Source organism: Carettochelys insculpta, chromosome 4 (assembly GCF_033958435.1).
Source record: "Carettochelys insculpta isolate YL-2023 chromosome 4, ASM3395843v1, whole genome shotgun sequence".
NCBI classification, from domain to species: domain Eukaryota; kingdom Metazoa; phylum Chordata; order Testudines; family Carettochelyidae; genus Carettochelys; species Carettochelys insculpta.
In genome coordinates, this window is record NC_134140.1 from 98,889,284 (window position 1) to 98,910,487 (window position 21,204).

The following is a 21,204-nucleotide window of genomic DNA, read 5'->3' on the forward strand; positions in this document are numbered from 1 at the left end:
TTTCGTAAGTGTAGACGTAGCCACACTCTTTGGCAACCAGGAGTAGCCACTAGACATGAATTCTGTGCAGATGGGGATTTATAGAAGGGCTGATTTGATCATGAATGTTAAGAAAGATTTAAGGCAGGTTCTAGACTCCTCCCAGGGTGGAGGAGGCAGTTACAAACTGGTCTGAAGTATTGCAGCAGAAGATATGAAGAGGGGGCCACAACAGTCAGAAAAGGGCTGAAGCTGTGTAAAGAAGGAAGTCAGGGAGCAAACATATTTTAACTAATGTCAGTGAAGAAATTATTAACCATCTGGGGACCGGGCTGCAGGGTGGAGGAGGGGCAGCCAATTGCTGGATTCTCATTTTGGCAGGTGTCCAGTTCAGGTACTCATTCCATAATTCTAGTTCCCAGGTGACTCGGAATTGGAAGAACTAAAGGAGGGAATGCCCTAAAGAAGCTGCAAGCAAGGACACAACGCTCTCTCCTCAGCTCATAACCTTCAGCCTGAGGAGCAACGCTGAGTCGTAGCAATGGGATAGGACCAAGTCTGGAGTGCTGATGGCAGCTTTCAAATGGGTGGAAATGATTAAAAAAGGAGTGATAACATTCATTGTGTGATTCATTGCAGGACACTTCCCACATGAGTTAAAGTCAATTAAACCACATCACTCGCATCTTGTCTTTTTTCCTGCACATCTGGGATAAAGGGCTATAAAGAGAGTTTTATCTTCTGTTTAATACAGAGCATACAATTCCACCTAGTTACTGTAGAATTTATCCCATCATTTCTGCCTGAGATGAAACAGATCTTGCAGAAAGACAACAAATCTTAATTTATGGATTTCACGTGATGGATAGTCTGCCGTAACCTTTTGTAAATTGTTCCAGTGATTACTTACCAAAACAGTTTCCCTCCCCATCCCTTTTTACTTATTTTCAGTCTGAATTTGTCTGGCTTCACTTTTGAGCAACTGGATCTTACAGTGTCTTTATCCCTCATACTAAAGAGTCCTCTGGATCATAAAAAGAAATCTAATTATGAAAGTTCACTTATTTCTCCAACATTTTTACAGATGAAAATACTTGACATCTAGATAGTTCTGATTTGCCACTGCATTATTCTGGTTTCACCCCACTGTAGTTCCATTTAAATCAGTGAGTTATTATGGATAAAATGGAGTGATGAAGATGTGACTTGGTTACTGTAGCTTATTTAAAACATGTTCTCGTATTGAAACTTAATTTGGATTTTTACCACTTTTTCCATATGCTTAGTCTCTTGCTGCTCAAATATGTTCACAAGTCACACAAATCAAGTAACCAGATAATTTTGAAGGTTGGCCAAAGTATTCAGACTAAAATTAAGCACATAAACAAGTGACATGTTTTTCAGAAGTGCTGAGAATTCACAATTCTCAGTGAAGTAAATGCACCTCTAAACTCAGGCCAACAAGACTGACATCAAACCTGAAATCCAGGTCTTTCTTCTGGTAGAATGATTCACTATGTACCATGGCCAAAATGATCAATCTTTGACTTTCCCACACTGAGAAAAGGAAGGCCTGACAATCCCACAGGCTGCATTTTCATGAAGTGGTTCTGAAAACCTCTCATTGCCACGGACATGCAGGAAGACAGACAAAACAAAAGGAATGTGGTTTAATGAGAATGCAACTTTATTAACTCATCTGGGAACTATCCAGCAATAAATCATACAAGGCAGGTCATCATTCCTTCCATAATCTGTTCCACTTGTTAGAGCCCACCACCGCCTACCTCTGCTAGTCCCCAGATGGCTGGGAACCTTCCCTTCATACGAGGGTTAAAAGGCTAGGAAAGGGGGTTTTCTTTCCCCATTGTACCAGAGATTAGGAGCCCAGCCTTGGTCCCCAGCTTCTTTAGAAAATACCATCCCCTAAATTCACTTCCAATTCAAGTTTATTGAGGAACTAAACCCTATACTAGAGACACCTTGAATCATACATATGGTCGTACCCTTCTGGTGTCCGGGCTGCTGTGAGAAGGTAAAAGTAAAATAAAATAGTGCCCACACTGCACTGGTCAAACTGTAAATGAGGGAAAAAATTCCTTCCCATTCTCCAAAAGGCAACTAGCACCAGGTATACTCCTGATGCCCCTCCCCCACCACCCCACAATACCAACCCGAATCCACCCCCTGTTCCACACAAACAAAGACAGCCCTACAATAATCCCAGAGGTGAAAGTGTAGATTTGCTTGTCAGGAGTGGAGCACAGGCTTACGTATCCTCCCCTCTGTTGCACAGGAGACTGTGAATTTCCACAGAGCTCCTGCCTTGCCCACTGTCAGCTATATCCCTCTCCCTCCCTCTACAGAGAGCCCAGATCTTGCAAAAGGAAGAAAGGCTGGTGTGTGGGTGCGGTCTAAACACCCTCTTTAAAAGGGAAACAGCTCTTTGTCTCATACAGATTCAGACAGTGTCCCCTACCACATCTGAAGCTACTCTGGGGTATAGTTGCTGCATCCATGCTGCAGTGATGCTCCAGCGTTTATAAAATTCATGGAATTCCAGTCTAAACAAGTTACCAGCGCTTTACCCACCAAAGTCTACTTTGTCTTTTTATCATGCTTATGGAGGTTGACAGTCAAATTTCCACTACAGGAAAAATGCAAGCATATTATTTATTCCCACCAAGTTAGTTTTCACTAGGCCAAGTTTTCAGAATTGAAAATAAATAGATTCCCTCAGATGTAATGAATCAAGTGGCATAACTTGCAGCTCAGGATGCATGAAATATGGCTCCTAACTACTGCCACTCTTTCTCTGAATGCGTGGTGAAGACAAAGTAGGCTCCTGAAGTTGTTTCTTGTTAGGGACCAAAGCTCTACCAATTTCTATTCATCTAGTGCAGAAAACACAAATAAAACTAAATATATATTTAATGCATTTATTTTTATACCATACTGCTGTAAAATTATATGCAAATGAATTACTGATTGTGGAAATTGATAACAGCCTTTTTTGTCAGAAAAGTTGTGCTCTCCTGGTAGGACTAGAAACCAGGCGAGCGGACAATATCTATCCTGGCTGAGGCACAGAACGTGTGGTATTATGTAGGAGTTTCTCTACATGTTGGGAAAAAATTGGAAAGAATTCCAGTAGTCAAGGAAACTTGGAGCTTGCATCTATCCAATAAAGAGGCTTGCCAGCATCACTGCTGTACTCATTTAGAATTACATCTAAGTGGACTGAGTCAGAGCCAGGGACTGAACTGATCAGTTTCTCTTGAGAAAGGTAACTTATTTAGGGCTAAAAAGTTGGAAATCACTGCATGAATATTAAAGCACTAATTTAGTTGCACATCTCAGATTCACGTAACATTTGCCTTTTTAACATGTCCATTCTGGTGAAGAAGATAAACTCGAGGAAAGATAATTTTATGTGTATGAAATAAGAATGTATGGTGTGCCCTGTGTTAGTATGAATTCATTGAACTTGTTGGCTTTTGTATAGTAGTCTGACAGCATGATGGGGGAGTGTTTGAAGAATCAGAACATAAAATGCCAATAGGAAAAAAGGTTTACACTCTGGAGAGAAACATAGTGGTGCTAACAAATATGGCAACAAATATTCCTGCTGGCTGTACGCAGACATTTCTTGGCGTCTAGACAAAACTGATTAGAAACACAACCACTAAGACCTTCTGCTATCTTGGAAAATAATGAAAGAATGGCTGAGAAGATGAAAGATACTGGAATAGCGCCCAGTATTAGTCAAAGCTGTAATATTTTACAAAGAAAAAGACAAGGGCAACAGAAGAGGTGATTAAGATCACTACACAGCAGGCAGTCCAATCAAATCAAGTAAGCATTAGTGTTAATCCTACCTTCACAGTAGTGTAATTGCTGCTTTCCTGGATATGAATTAAAATTCCATTCTCACTCCTTGTCCTGAATTTCACTTCCAAATGGTTCACACTCAGGGGCTCCAAAATGACACCTCTAGTGCCATATTTCATCATGTACTCTCGTTTCTTGTTCCGACTCATGTGGTAGTCAAGGCGTCCTTTGCCTTCAAATGATAAGGCAGTATCGGCAGTAATAGCTAGGAAAAATATAGGAGGAAGCATTGAGTATCTTTCATCTAATTATTCTGTGGTGTGAAGTTGGTCGGAAGAAATAGGACTATGTGAACTCTTGGCTGCACCTTTGTACTTTTTGGCCACTGCAGCTAAGCCAGCAATGGAGAGAGAGAGAGAGAGAGAGAGAGAGAGAGAGAGAGTTATCTTATGTCCAATACAGAGTAGGAGTCACTTAAAAACCCTGTGAGCAAGGGGAAAACAAAGAAGGAATTTTGTCTCTGTGAGGCTGTCTACATGGTGGGTGCTGTTTTGGGATACAAAGCTATTTTGGGCACTCTATTCCAGTTCTGATATCCCTCATCGTAGGATGAGCAATGGAACATTCACAACAGCCTCTTATTCCAAAATTTGATGCCATTTGGATACCACCAAGTTCAGAATAAAGTATTTCAAAATAATTTATGCAGTTTGCATAGCGCAAATTGTGTAAATTATTTTTAACAACTCTCATCGGGTAGACATAGCCTGAGTTACAATTCTTTTCCTGGTACTGTCCTGTTTCCTTTTACTTTGGACAATGTCCTTTGGATAAAACCAACCTGTATGCTCTTTGGGGTTCTTCTGTTTGTTTCTTAGTACACCTAGCCCACTTATATAAAATAATATATAATTTTAATTACACAGAATGGCCCTCAAAATCTTACCAGAAATGCAGCAAAGCTCTTTTGTAAGCTAGCACAACAGCAGCATATACTTAAACAATAAGCAATACAAGAATGGGATATGTTAAAAAAAAACAGAGCAGGTGACATGTAAATATTTAAATCGTTTTCATAGAGCAATCACAAAAATATATTAAATCTGAACACAAATTAATCTATATTATGCAATCCTATATGATTTTTGCAGAGCTATTTGTTTTCAAATTAATAATTGTAGACATAATTATGGTATTTTTTAAAAAAATAGATGAGTGCCTCTTGTTGTTTTTTTACATTTGTATATTTGTTTTCTTATTTGAATATTTCTTCCCCTACCATATTCAGAATGATTATAGGGCAACAAGCCAGTGTGTCACTTTTGTCCATAATTATTGTAACAGTGAATGCAAGCATGACATGTTTTCCTCATTTAACAATTCATTGCATCTAAACATAAAACCCCAATTGCACTCGATTAAAAGGTGTGATGAACTGTATATTAAACAGAAGGATAATTAAGCCTTCTACATACATTTTTCACAGTGTTTCCCAGTCAATCCATCTTTGCAATGACATTGCTGCCAAGACCAGTAATCAATACAGGTGCCACCGTGTTGGCAAGGGTTAATTGCACAAGCTCCTTCTAATCTAGGGCATCTAAAACAAATCAAAAGAGTAGTCACTGGTATATTCACTTTAAAGAAACAAAGTAAGCCTCTTGGATGGAGTCACGTGTTTAAGTGACACTGCCCTTTCTCCCCAGCCTACAAGGATGAATCGTTTCAAACCTCTTGTAAAGTAGTAAAAAGTAATAGTGGTAAGTTTTCAGCACCAAAGAAATCTTTTCTGTCTAAATAGTTCCCAGTTTTCAGTGCCAAGTTGACAGAAAGGCAGATGACTTCAGAAGAAATTAGGATGAAAAATGAAGACTCTCATTTTCTTCCACATTAAATATTAATTTATATAATTTGAAAAAATATTCATAGACATACACATCAGTGTTTACATATGTCTTAAAAAGCAAAAGACTTCTAAAACACTACTACATTCAAATATGTACAATATCTTTATGGCAGTCTTGTATTTGGGTCATGCAATAAAAACAAAGACAAAGACAAATGGCTTAAAGTTGTACTCCGGTCATTCACTTAACCTCTTTTCAGTCTCATTCTGTCTATACCTATTCTTGCTCCAACAGGGTCATGCAAGAAAGCACTGCAATAATCCTACTGTAAATAAAATCTGAAACAGGAATGGGGAAGGGACTACTGTGTAATAAGCTTGAACTGAAAGTCATGTTGTTCAATATAAATGAATAATATGGTCTGAATCTTTGACAGAGACCGTTAAAATTCATTGAAAAGTTTTTAGAACTGGAGCATAAGATTGAAGTTTATGCTTTGTGAAGTTTGTGGTTAGAATTTTAAGTGTATGCATACACTGTAGAAGTTTTATAATCATTTAAAGAGTTTGAAGATCCATCTGTATTTTCAAGGATAATAACCTTCTGCCAAGGAATTCTCCAAGAAAACCTGGAGCCATCTTTCACTTTTAAATTGCTGGATATTTCCTGAACTAAAGGAAAAGTCCTAATTGGCAGGCAGAAGTCTTGGATGTGGAAAAATACAAATTTCAAAGAGAATTTGAAAGTTATTTTTTTCCTTCATGGGTATATCTCAATATGTTATTTCTAGGAGAATGTTATTGAAGTTGACATCTTCAGCAACAGAACTTTAGGAAGTCTCATGCCATAAGAAATAAGGCAAAACTTGGAAGGGGAAAAAGGTAAAAGTTGAACTAGCAACCATGAGTTTGCCATATTGTTGCTATAATTATAATTTCAAAAAGTGAGATGGAAAAGAACAACTAATTCATCTAATCAATCATTTCTAAAACAGTGATCATACAAGGAGATAGTATGAGGGGAATTCAGTGATATTTGACAGAAAGTGAGAAAACAGACATTTTGGATGAAAAGAAAAAGGGAAGTTGAGTGAACCACACTAGTGAAGTCAAATCCATGTGGAATTCAGGTGGATTTTTTTAAAAGAGTTATTTTATTTGATATTGCTATGCAACAAAATAATAAATAGTAGAAGATATGTACTCGTGCTCTTTTGTAGAAAATTGGGCTTCTATAAACTTTGATTTCCAATTTCCAGATTAGAACATAAGGACAGGCATACTCGGACATACCAAAGGCCCATCAAGGCCATTATACTCCTGTCTTCTGACAGTGGCCAATGCCAGATGTGCCAGAGGAATGAAAAGAACAGATAATAATCAAGTGACCACTCCCCTGTCACTCATTCCCAGCTTCTGACAAAGAGAGGCTTGGAACAGTTCTGATTCTTCCTTGGTCCTTTACATTTGATAGTATCTTGCATATAAATATTAAGAATCATCTGAATTGCTTAACTTTTCACTTTCATGCTACCGTCCTTTATTATATGGATTATCTGATATTATGTATAGCTGACATACCTATCTAAAATTCCTTGAGCTGCCAAAGCCTGGCTAGGTTCCAGAGGACGTCCATTGACTGCAAATTCCATTATACAACCAACAAAATCATGACTTTCCACCTGTCCTCTCCTTTGAAGTATTGGCTCCAGAGATCTGATGCCACCAACAGTTACTCGATTTGGTTGTACATCAAGAGTCCTAGAAGAGAAGCAGAAGAATCTGTGCAGTAAATTCAGCTCATAAATTAGACATTATAGAATAACTCTCATATCTTCTAAGATTTTTCATTTCTACAGTTCAATTTCTACAAATGTCTATAGTTCATTTTTTACAATCACAGAATTATTGCATACAATGGCAAATCAGAACTAGTTCAAACCCCCTCTGAAACAATAATTATAAGGGGCCCAAACCTGAAGTTCTCCCTCAGTGTTCACTCAAGCAAATCTCCTTTACTTTTATGGAGAGTTTTGCTAGAGTCAGTATTGAATAAAAATTAAACCTAATGATATTTATGATTGAGGGTGATATCTAACTAAAAGTTGGAGCCACCATTTTACAAGGCACTCAACTGCTTTCTAAATGAAAAGTGTGCCAGATTAACGGTGAAAAAATAGTGATAATATTAATTTTATTTAGCATTAACACAGCACTTTTCATCTTCAAAATGCATTTAAAATATCAAGTATCAAGTGGGGGGGTAGCGATGTCAGTCTATGTCTGCAAAACCAACAAGGAGTCCTGTGGCACCATGAATATATGTGTTCCTCTTTAAGGTACCATAGGACTCCTCATTGTTTTATTAAAATATTAACTAATTAGTTCTCACAACCCTCCTATAAGGAGAGATATGTACAACTCATTTCTTCCCCACTCCAAACTAAAAATGAAAATGGTAAATAAAAACAAAGATATTTAGAAATTATTCCAAATATATGGAAAAACTGAGAATAGTTACTTAGGCTGAGCAGGCAGCAATCAGTGGGGAGATACTGAGATTGGTGCTATTTCTCATGTGTTCATAAGAAGTGAAAAGCAAAATTAAACAGCAGAAAAGTGAAATGTAGGAGATAATGAAACTACTGGATCATAAATGTGGATTTGTATTCCTATATTTATTCAGGTAAATGTGATCTTTTTTGGAAAAAAAGACAGACACAGGAGGATTTGCTATGGAAAATTTCCATCACTAGCTATTGTAGCATTTCAAATACTCTAAAAATAATCAGGTCAGAAACAGGTGAAGTGGGAAATTGCTGAGCTAAACTTAAAACATTTTTTTTAATTTTTGGAATGTATTCCTGATCCCACTGAAGTCCAGGGGAGTTTTTTCTCTGACTTCAGTGGTGCCAGGATTTCACCATTTAAGCCTGATTTTGTGACTACTCCATATGCACATCTTGGCTTGTCCACAACAGAAGTTCCGCACATAAAGTGACTACTAAATGTGATTAAAGCAAGGTCATTTTAATTATATAATGAGAGATATTTATCCTGAGACAAAACTCTATTCTAATCATCTTACTTATGAAATACTGTGAAACCCATGTATACTTATGGATACTGGCGCAGAATCAGAATTGCTGAGTTCTCAGTTTCTAAAAAATACATGGTAGTTTGCTTACATTATATCCATATTCTGTTCATTGACTACTCATAAAATATCTCAGCCATGTGTACAGTTTTTTAAGGCTTTAATGCCTTTATCACTCAGCAGATTGCGACTAGATAAAGTTTCTTTTAAAGCATCAGTGATTCTATCTGATATTCTGCTTTGATAATTAAGACTGTGAATTGTGACTATGGTGAATGAAGGGATGTAAGTACTATCATCACACCACTGTTTAGACTGCCCAAAGCTGTATGTTTGCTGTTTTTTCAGAGATGGGGATTGGGCAGTTGTGTTCCACCCCTTCCTTCTCACACAGCATCAGACAGTGCAACTGAGCTGGACCACAGTAGGATCAGGGGGCGCAGTGTTTTATTTAGCTGCTGATATAGGCCAGCTGAAAATTACTATATCCTGGAACAAGAAGGACACAGGGAAGGAATTCTGCTTCAGAAAGAATGACGCACACCACTTGTGTTGGAGTACAGCTTATGCAAACATTCCTTCTACTGGAATATACCTACAGGCACAAAATTCCTTCCTAGTAGCTGGTCTGACATAGCAGTTTTTCTAAATTTTATCTGTTCATACAAACATATTTTTTACTTCTTTTTACAGCAAAGAGCAAAAAAAGAAACATTCTTTACCAGTCAGCAGAAACAGCCATATTACTAACAGTGCAATAGCCTGGTTCCTGATCCTCAGAACACGAGTCCACTGTCAAGGATGCTGCCTGCAAAAGAACACATAAATGTATTTAATATTATGAGCACTGACTGTCCAGTCTCATTTTCACCATGAATATTTGGTTATTAAACATAAAAAAGACTTTACTTAGTCACATTCTTTTCTTTTAGTTAGCTCTCCTTCCCTTGCATCTTCACAAAATTGTATACACTTAGACCTACGTTTAATCTCAAAGGTGCTCATGAAGAATTCCACTACGATATGGCTCCAGCCCTTGCTGCTGCACATAAAAAACAAAGATATCACTTGTATCTGCATAGGAGTTAAAGTACTGAAGGGGTATGCAGAAGTATGAAAGCAGACAGGTGTTTGCACCTTCAGAATGCAGGCCCAGTTGTTTTACTTGCACCCATTGAACAGAAGGCTGTCTCAAAAGTAATCCTTCATTAATTTCAAAATCTTTTTGTTCAAACAGAAATTTTAGAATGCAATTTTCTCTTTTGAGGATTTTAACGGAATTGAACTGGTCTTCTATTTTTTTTTACTTTTACTCTAAATTTAGAAGCAATATAAAAATGTGCCACTTCCCCCTGTAATGCATTAATAACAGGTGGAAAGAACTGCACAACAGCACTAAAGTTTAATTACTCTGTAAATCACATGTTCAAAACATAAATGAGGGCCAAATGTGAAAAAAATGGCAGATGAAATTCAGTGTTGATAAATGCAAAGTAATGTACATTGGAAAACGCAATCCCAACCACACAGATAAAATGATAGCATCTAAGTTATCTGTTACCACCCAAGAGAGAGCTTGGAATTATTGTGGATAATTCTCTGAAAACATCAACTCAGTGTGCAGCACGAGTCAGAAAAGCAAACAGGCTGCTGGTATTAATTTAAAAAGGGATACATAATAAGAGAGAAAATATCTTATTGCCTCTTTATAAATCAATGATAAGCCAACATCTTAAATACTGTATGCAGATGTGGTCACCTCATCTCAAAAAAGATATACTGGAATTGAAAAAGGTTCAGAAAAGGGCAATAACGGTGATTAGGGACATGTAATGGCTGCCACTGAAGGAGAGATTGAAAAGAGTGGGACTTTTCAGTTTAGGAAAGAGAAGAATAAGGCCATGTCTACATACCTGGAAGATCAACCCACTCAAGGTCAATTTCTGTTGTTCAATTTTATGCACATGGTAGAGATATGCAGAATCAACCTTTCAGGGGTCGGCAGTCCACTCCTGTACTCTCGCTATTGCAAAGAGTTAGGGAGGTCAATGGGAGAAACTCTCCAGCCAACAAGTAACAGAGAGGTGGCCAAGTTAGTCTGTATCTTCAGAAAAACAACAAGAAGTCCTGTGGCACCTTATTGACTAGTCTTTGCCCATGAAAGCTTATGCTCCAAATTATCTGTTAGTCTATAAGGTGCCACAGGACTTCTTGTTGTTTCACCAGCCAACCTTCCTCAGTGAGGATGGCCAGGTAACTCAACTGAAGGTAAGTCAATTCTAACTACGTAACTGCTGTACCTAGAACTGCATATCTGCAATTGATTTACCTGCCTAGTGTAAACCAAACCTAAAAGGAAACATGATAGAGGTCTATAAAATCATGACTGGTGTGGAGAAAGTAAATAAGGAAAACTATTTACTGCTTCCCCTAACATAAGAATAAATTAAATTAATAGGCAGCAGGTTAAAAACAAACAAAAGGAAGTATTTTTTCACACAATGCAAAGTCAATCTGTAGACCTCCCTGCCAGAGGATGTTATGAAGATAGAGTTCAAAAAGAACTATATTAATTCATGGAGAATTGGTCCATCAATGGCTGTTCACCAGGATGGATGGGAATGGTGTCCCTGGCTTCTCTTTTTCAGAGCTGGAAAGGGGCGACAGGGGATGATCACTTGATGATTTCCTGTCCTGTTTATTTCCTCTGGGGCTTCTGGCCTTGGCCACTGTTGGAAGACCGGATACTGGGCTAGATGGACCTTTTAGACCCACTATGGCTGTTCTTATGGTCTTATTCTCTGAATGGACATACTGCTTTCATAGTACAGCAAAATGCAAGGAAGCAGTTTCTGGTAAATTTAAATAAAATGTTATTACTTGACAACAGTTTGGTGTAGGGATGCTAAAGTGTAACCAGTTAACCACTATGGGCTGAAGCAGCCCACCACCTGCCACGGGCAATGAGGAGCTGCAACTCCATAGGGCCACCATGGGCAGGGGTGATCTGGCTGGGCAGAACAGACCGATCTACGGCAACCTGGGGTGGGAGGGGCAGTGGGGATAGTGGACAAGTGACTAGGGAGCCCAGGTGGGCTGAAGGAGATCTGCCCTTCCCCCTTGCCATGGACCAGGACTGCTTCAGTTTGACTGCAGCATCCCCACCCCATGGCACTCCCAGGTCAGGCTGCTGAGGACAGGGACTGCTCTAGCCCTGCTGAAGTGCTCCCCATCTGTGGCAGTGCCATGGGCAATGATGCTCCAGCAGGTCTGGAGCAGCCTAAGTATGTTGTGAGTGGGGAAGGGGAGGAGAACAACCCTTATCTGAAGTGGGGGGAGGGGGGTACTCCAGCTGCCCTCCACATCTATTTAATTTGTTAACCAGTTAACCAATTAAACAGGAGTTAACATTCATAGTCTGGCCTGCATTTATGTTTACATAAAGCTACAGGAGCTGTACAAACAGTAAAAGCTATCAACATGCTATTCTTGTTTAATATGTTGGAAATTTTCCCTACGGTTAAGTTCACTCACCACTAACATTGATGTGTACCTGAAATTCTCAGTGAATCTCCACTCTTCACTTCCAAACATACACCACACATTAAAATATCATACTGACTTCATGATTTTCAAACTGAAATAATTTAGTATAGTATTCCAAATTATATGTTTCTTTCCTCTATTTTATTTTTAAATGAAAGCTTATCTTGCCTTTCTTTCCATACGTAATGAACAACCTACTCCTCTTGAGAAGCATAAGCCAGCATTGCCTTAAGTACCCAATATGTTAAGTATAGATGAAAAAGTTCATACAGCACATAAAAACAGTTGGCTAGTCTACATAGTATCACTTTTATACATATTTAAGAGTAGATTAAGAACAAAAGAGAAAGATCCTTTTTTTGTGCATTTACCAAGCTTAATAAATGTTATTCTCACCAATTTACAATAGTCTAAATTCTGAAAAAAAAAAAAAAAAAGGGAAAGGATGAGCTATAAATTCATCTGAAGGGCTGGATATTTAAGACCATATTTTGCTTGGACCAGAGTTCATACAATGTATTTTCTAACATTAGTCAAGTGCTCCTGCCTGTTCCTTTAATGTTGTTCTACAGTTACCTCTTCACATTATGAAAGTTTCTATCCTGTCACTCTGTAATCTCTCAAAACTGACAACTTAATGATTTTACCAGTTTCTGAAGAAATCCCACCACACTGTAGGAAGTGACAGATTTGAAATCCTGTAGGGAGGTAATTTTACACATTTTTGACATGTGGGAGATTTTTTCCTACAGCAGAAATACTTAAGACAAAAGTGATTCTTTTCACACCTTGTGTTTGTAAACAGCTGACATGATTAAGACAGATTTAAAATATGTATCAGAATCAGGCCTTTCTTGAGGATTGAATTTAATTTAAGCATTTACAAAGGTAATTCTTGAACAAATTTAGACTTTTCATATCTAGTACAGCTCATTCCATACATCTGACTACATTTTGGTTGTTCTTGCTTTGTCTTACACATTTTTAACTTGTATACCTATAATAGTTTAAGCATATATGGACTGAGTTAAACTGGTTAATAGAACCCATATCACACTTAAATATCTAAATCAACACCTAAGTTAAGAGTTCATATTTAAATATTGAGACCCTAATATGTTAAATATTTGAAATTAATATGTTTGAATGCAAAACAGTATCCACTTATGCAATTATCCTTCAGAAAGACACAGAAGATAACATCTCTGCTCACATTTATAAAAGCAAAATAAAACAAATTTAGTGGCAAACTATCCAGTTTTGCACAAAAATGGGTAAAGGTGAAAACACTGGGTCAGCAACTCTGAGGTGAAAATAAACAGAGTTGCAGGCTCAGATTTCTCTTAAAGGAGCTGACGGCAGAGCCTGTCTGTTGTGCAGAATCACAGATCCACAGGACACAGCTGCTTTTTAGATACCTGTGTTCTTCTTGGACACTTCTCCACTCTAATTTTGAGGCACATCATCCCTATAAAAGCAGCACTACTGGCTCAGTGGTTGAACCACCACCGGCCCCACACAGAGTCTAGCTCTGGCTTTTCCGTAAGGCTCCGAGAGCATGGTTATGTAATGATACAGTAGTGCTGTATGCAAGAAGCATTGACTTCTGTAGCATCTAACAGCAGGAAAACTGTAAGATTCAGAAGGGGCCATGCTCTTTTGAGCAGCTATTGCCTCATTGTCCCATTGGTTCTAGCCTGACATGCACAACAAAACTTGGAGCACCAAAAATCTATTGTCCTCATAGATGGATTCTAGTTTCAGGCCTGGAGGGAACATTGCTTAGGACAGGGGTCGGCAACCAAATTAGCACGAAGAGTCATTTTTCCCAATTTGTTAAAAAACTCAATAATTCAAGAGCTGCAGTGTATGTGAATATGAGACGGTCCTTAATAAATAACATAAAACCATATTTTTTCTAGCCACTATTTTAAGAACAGTGCACACACAATGATTTATAATGCAATAAATGTTTACTGCAGGGCTTTCACAAACATTTGACATATTCTATTTCCTCATAGTTTACATGTGTGTTTGTACCACTGTCTTCCTGACGTTCACTCCCAACACTTCTCTCTGAAGGGTGTGTATGGGAGTTCTCCAACATTTCCAGAACACATATTGCTTGCTATTTATTTATGAATTATTAATTTTTGGCCTTTTGATGTTCACCATTTATCAAAAATAATCAGGAGGGGTTTTTTTGTTTGTTTTTGTTTTTGTTCGTGAAAAGTGGATAGCACAAAGCACCATATATAAAAGAACCATTTGTGCCAGCCTAGATTTTGGGGCATTTCTTCTCTCCCTAATTCATTGCATAGGCTTTCTTTCAATTGAACATGTAGAAAAGACAGGAAACAAGACCAGTTTTGTAACATTTCTAAAAACTGAAGAAGCTCATGGAACACCAAGATCAGAGAAAATTTGCCCATCTCTACCACAGCTATATAACTACTTCTCTACTATAGCTTCTATGCTCACACTCTTAAGGTCCACTGTCATATCACTAGATAATTAGACTTCAGCATTAATCTTTTTATATCACTAGATAATTAGTCTTCACTAATAATCTTTCCCATTGTCTGCAGCAGTTAATTAATCTTCTGGATTAGCTCTTTAGCTCATTAAGTATTCTTGTGACCATTTTTCACAGTCAGATGGCTTTTCTTTTTTTATTATGAGCAAACCATTATAATTCTTCAAGCAATTTGGACAAGATACAAATGAGAGTGTTTTTTTTTCCCAAAGCTGGAGGTAAAGCTAGTGAATGCAACATTTATCAGGTTTTATGTTAATTAGAGTTTACAAGGAAGCCAAAGGGACTTGGAACTGAATAAACTTCTACTTAATTCTCAGTGCAGCATTTCTTACCATTCCAGCCCTCCGGGCAATAACAGTATGAAACTGGCCATCAGACACTTTCTTCGTTGTCGTAAGTTTATACGTGCCACTGCCTAGGTTGTAGGAGAATCTCAGCCTTTCTTCTGTTATTTCAAGGGCCAGGAATTCTGCCCGTTCTCCAGTCTGGTTGTCATAGTTATACAACAGTAAGGCATTACTTTTGATGGTTGCAAACTTTATATAAACATAATTATTGTTTGGATCCATACTAGGAAACTCCATATAGGACAACTCTTCAAATCCATAACTATTCAATTCACAATGATTCCCAAAGACACCTATAAACAGAAAAACATGTCTGTTATTGAACTGTTTTCCTGTCATTGAATGAAAGGCCAGGACACAAAGCAGATAGTTCAGAGCTTTTAGATGTGTTTATGACATGAAGTTTTGTAAAGAATACTTTAAAAGGCCATATATAAATAGTGCTATATGTTAAAGTACATACAGTCTAAAACTAAAAATTAAATTACAACTTTAAAAAGCAAATCATACTTTTGTTAACTTCTATGGGTGTTGAAAAGATGTTTGAGTTGAAATTATGGCAAATATAGTTGTCAATGTCATAATGTATTTTAATCCAGAAATAGGGATGGATTTGTTACAGAGTATAGAGATATTCCATTCTGTTTCCCATTCCTCTTGTATAACCTGAGACTGATTTACAGCTAACTAGTTGATGCAGCTTTGTTCTTCTCCTGTCTGCCTCCCTCCAACTCCGTGTTTGTATTTATTTGTGCTGGTTCTTTTTCCATTTTGCTTTTTAGATGAGGTTTATTGTTACTGCAATGCTGAGCCAAAGAATTTTCCCCACAAATATTTTTGGACTCATGTCAAATAACGTGAAAAGAAAGTCAAGCCAAAGTGGAATGCATCTTAATAAGCTGTGATTGTTCTAGTCCTTCTTGAACTTGGCTATACATTATCTATTAGTCCTTAGAGTTCAAGTCCACAATAAACTTAAAATATACTAAGCCTCGTCTAGGAAGGAGTGCATATTTTTTCTTTGCTATAATCTGGCTACAACCATCTAAGACTTGTACTTTCTCAGCATTTTATACAATCTGAATATGTATGTGCACTAATACCTTTCTTTCTAAATATCACTGAACTGTGTAATTGCTTTTTATTTCTATTTTAATACCTGAAAGTTAGATGAATTTATAATGAAATCATATAATAAATATAGAAATGAGTGACTTTGAGAAAAAAATTATATGAAATAGGATTACCAATTAATTACAATTGCAAAAACAAGGAAAGTTCACACATCAAAACAGTTAAAAAATGCATCCCGAGAAATATTTTTCTAACACTTTCTAGAGTTATTCTTTTGTATGCCTTTTAAGATTTTTTTCCAGCTTTCTCCCTTTTTCTGTTTAATTTGTTTTATTTATCATCATACTTTTCCACATGAACAAATACAATCCACAATGGATCTGAACTTAGACACCAGCTTTGTATGACTGTACCAAGATCCCTGAAGTTACCCTTTACCTTTTGTATCATTATCAGCTGCTCAGTTCCTGGTAGGATGGGGCAGCCACGACCCCAAGCAAAGACCCCCTAGAGGCTCTGTGGGCTGAGAGGCGGCAGCAAGCTGTGGGCTGCCCCCCAGAATGCTGCCATCCTCCGCAGGCTGCAGGCTGAGGTGGGCAGGAGGGTAAGCTAGAGGCCAGGACCAGCCTGCAGAACCCCAGCTGCCACCTCACAAGCACACTGCCCCAGATCCCACCTTGCCAGGAGGAACTGCTGGCTGGGAAGCACACCGCTCATCCCCTCAAGAGGAGCCACTGTGTGCTGGCCGCTAGGAGGACCTGCTGCTGTAGCAGTGTCACCCTCAGTTCCATGGATGGCTCTGGTAACCAGTAACCAGCCCACTGTCCTGAGACCCTTGCCCTCACTTCTGTACCTTGGCCCCCTGCCTTGGGCCTCCCACCTTGAGGCCCCACCAACCCTCTTCCCTAAGCCACCACTGGCTCTCCTCACCCTTGAAGCCTCACTCTATCCTTCATTTTTCTTCATTTTTGAAAAATATGATCAATGAAAAAAGCACGTACGTTCTTCATTTATTTAAAATAAAAATGACTTCAGTTAAAAAGCCGAGCAATGCCAGGAACATCTGCTAGTTAATATATAATGATATGTATGACTGTATGAAAAGACGGGCTATCTTTACCCATAACTGGTATTCAAGATTCATTGCTCATGTTTATTTCATGTTACACATTTGTGCTTGCCATGTGCAGTGGTGCCAGAAGGTTTTCCCTCAGTAATATCCATAGGGTACTGGCTCCGGTGCCCTCTGGAGCGGTGCCCACATGGTGCAGTAGAAGGGGCACTGCCAGATTCCCCCACCCTCGGATCCTTCTTGCTGAAACTCAAGACAGTGGGGAAGGAAGGTGGCTAGTGGAAGGGGCATGAGCAACACATTTTGAAGAATATCAGGTTCAGAAAAAAGAAACTGTCTTTTCTTCCCTGGGTGCTTACTCATGTCCTTTCCATATTAGGCAACTACCAAGCAGACTGATGGAGGTGGGTAGGAATTCGCAGACGTACATTGCAACACAGCTCTGCTGAACCCAGCATTGACTCTGGCTTACTGAGTGATGAACATGTGAACCAGAGACCAGGCTGGAGCTGTGCAAATGCCATGGATAGGAATGTGTAAAAGAAAGACAGCTGAGGATGCCTGACAACTGGTCACAGCAGTAAATCTGACTGGTTGAAGGCTTCCTACTTCCTAGGAAAACCTGTTGTACCTTCTCCAAGCCCGTCCTCTTCTCTGGGTTCATCCATGGAGCATCCATGCTGAAAACTGGAGATACCCGAGACTGGGGTGTAGCAGGGTATTGAGGTTCTGAGACAGATGTTTGGGAAGGCACCATGTATAGGCTGTTGTCAGGTTCACGAGCATGCCAAACCAGGGATGGTGAGGCCATGTCAGGAATATCAAGATAACCTGCATCTTGTCTCTGTTGATCTTTGCCAGGACACTCCTGACGAGAAGAATCAGAAGGGGTGCACTCCCCAAACATGACAGGAGGAAGGCAACCAAGAGGGCGTCTTTGCTCTGACCTTGTGGAGAAAAAAAAATGATGGCATTTTTTTGTTTTGCCTGGGGGTGACCAGAATCATTTAGGGAGTACCTTTGGAAGATCATACAGGCCATCTCTGGGTGGAGCAATCACTAACAGTGAAAGGAAAAACTCCTGCTGAGGTGATCAGCTGGTGTGTTCCTGATGCTAAGGAGGTAACAAATTCCCAGGTGGATTCTGTGACTGATGTAGAAGTCCCAGAGATGAAGTACCAGTTGGCAGAAAGCTAACAAGCATGTTCCTTCTTGCCTGTTGATGTAGAGCGGGATGCTAGGTGCAGAGTCAAATCTTTGCTTCAGTGCTGAAGTGAGTGCTGGACTTGAAAGACTTGCAGAGACCACACTTGTTGCTTATGTGCCCCTCACCCAAGCACCTAAAACACCTGTTATGTGCTTATGGCCATAAACCATTTGCCATGACCACAGGGCTTAAAGCATAGAGACCATGGCATGCCACATTCCCCGACTGAGTCCTCTTTAGAGTCCTGAGAAAACTCTAAACTCCAGCTAAGGGTAATTAACTAAACTGCTAACTATATACAACCAATTTACAAGATCACAAGAATAAAGAATAAACACCAGCTGAAGCAGTGGATGTTCCATGCACCATCACTTGTGGCAAGAAAGAACTGAGTGTAGGGGGAGCTGGCAGTGCCATTTTATTGTGTCATGTGGGTTCCACTCCAGAGGGCACCAGAGCCAGTTCCCTACAGATGCTGCTGACGGAAAACATTCTGGCATCATTACATGTGGTGCACGTACGCACCTAATATGGAATGTATATGAGCAAGGACTCAAATTCTTGGTTTGACTAAGAATGTTCCCAAAGTCTAGGAACACTGCAATGTTTTAACAGAATACAATAAACAGAATGGGTCAGGATTAGCATGGAATGATAATGTGTTTTGATCTTTCCATATTTTTCTAATGATTTTTAGGGAAAGTCAAATAATTCTAAAAACAAGTGACATTCTCAGTATCTAGGATTATGTTGCTCATGAACAGAAGAGTTAATTATGTGTACTGATTCTTTTCCTGCATGCTTTTGCGGACTTGTGAATGCAAATATGATTACTTTGTAAGAAGACTGAAATTCAGCAGAAACTCCTCTTTTGTAGCTAGAAAAGAGAATCTAAGACCTTTGCAAATTACTAGTGTGTGGACCAACAGAAACTTGCTGTGGAATTTATAACAGATGATTTGTGATCTTTATACCTACTAGAACTAAGGCCTTACCAAGCTGGTCTTTGCCCATGAAAGCTTATGCTCCAAAATATCTGTTACTAGGTGCCACAGAACTTCTTGCTGTTTTTGAAGATACAGAGTAACTTGGCTACCTCTCTGACACTGGTCACCAAATTCATGGTCCATTTTGGTCAAATGAAGTTTTCTAGGATTTTAAAACTTGTAAATGTAATGATTGCAGCTGCTTAAATCTGAGACGTTAGAGTGCTGCAATTGTAGGAGCCCTGACCCAAAAACGTGTTGTGGAGGGTCAAAAGAGTATTGTAGAGATGATTGCAGTACTGCCACTCGTTACTTTGGTGCTACTACTTACAGCAGCTCTGCTTTTAGAACTGGGCAGCTGGAGAGTGGCAGCTTCTGGCTGGGAGTCTAGCTTTGAAGGTACCAATTTTGAAGGTATGGTATGGTATTGCCAGCCTATTTCTGCTCTGGTGCAAATTTGGTAGATTCCTGCCTATAACTCAGTATAGTTATTCAGCACACAATGGTGTGACAAGCTCTCAGTGGGACTGTTGGTGTAAGCAAGAAACCACCCATACAAATAATGGCAGCACAACCTAACATTCAGAATATTTCTGGGCTTCTCATCAGAGAAATGACTGCCCCTCTATTCTGGAATACCAATAGAATACTCCAAAGGAAAATAAGGAAAATAGCTTTAAGGAATCCCAAAATGAGGGCAGCACAGAACCCAAATAATCCAAGCGAGTTCAGTGAGGGATTGTGGAGGAAGTGACACGTGCACGCGCACACACACACACACTCTCTCTCTCTCTCTCTCTCTCTCATTCCAGGGACAATAAAAATCTGGCTCTAAAGTGTACAACAAGGGAAAAAACCCTCCTCCCTTTCATTTTGTTCTCATGTAGACCAAACAGAAAGCAGTATTATAAATCACTAAGGAGTTCTTTAAATAGATGCTTTTTTCTTGATTGGACTGTATTTTAACTGTATGGGATAGGTACATGATTTATTTTGGTAAACTGAAATTAACATAAATATGAACAGGTTATATTTAAGTGAACCTGAAGAAGTCAATATATCTATGAAATGATAACAAAAATGCTCTCACCAAATGGACAGTGGCAGTAATATCCTTCCATTCCACTTTGACAGGATCCTCCATTGAAACAGGGGTTACATTCACAGTAATTGACAGCAGAGTCACATGTTTTCCCTGCAATCAGATAACCAAATGAACTTCCATGTTAGAGTTTTCATGTCAGTTTCAACACATCTTATATTAGAATAATGAGCTTATCAACCGTGAATACATTTTCTAACTGTGCCTTTAAAAGCAAGAATGATCCAGTGGATCAGTCACAGGACTGGAAGACAAAGAGTTTCAGAGTCTGTTCCTGTCTCTGTTATGGATTTACTGTGATATTAGGAAATATACTTAATTCTTCAGTGTCTCAGATTATTATCTCACAAAGCATGTTGTATAGATGAATGAATTAATGTTTATAAAATACATTCAAAGCAGCAACTATTGAGTTTGGAAGTACTGTTATCCCTATTTTTAAGGGCGATAAATACATCTGGGGGATAGGAATCAAGGATAAAAGAAGTCTAACTTGAATGAGTATGAATGTAGCAGGTTTACTATAGGCAATCACTATAAAAATTTCTATATATTTTCTCATCAATTATGATCTCCTT

At 38.7% G+C, this 21,204-nt stretch overlaps 1 protein-coding gene across 1 annotated transcript in view; it reads right to left on the reverse strand.

The window, feature by feature from the left end:
• FAT4 (FAT atypical cadherin 4) overlaps positions 1–21,204 on the reverse strand; it is a 242,052-nt gene that overhangs the window by 14,746 nt on the left and 206,102 nt on the right. Inside the window, exons 10-15 of the mRNA XM_074993335.1 lie at positions 20,615–20,719; positions 15,171–15,478; positions 9,476–9,561; positions 7,238–7,417; positions 5,286–5,410; positions 3,858–4,075 (exon numbers count right to left, since the gene is read on the reverse strand). Coding sequence (XP_074849436.1) covers positions 3,858–4,075; positions 5,286–5,410; positions 7,238–7,417; positions 9,476–9,561; positions 15,171–15,478; positions 20,615–20,719 — 1,022 coding nt within the window. The remainder of the gene's footprint in view (positions 1–3,857; positions 4,076–5,285; positions 5,411–7,237; positions 7,418–9,475; positions 9,562–15,170; positions 15,479–20,614; positions 20,720–21,204) is intronic.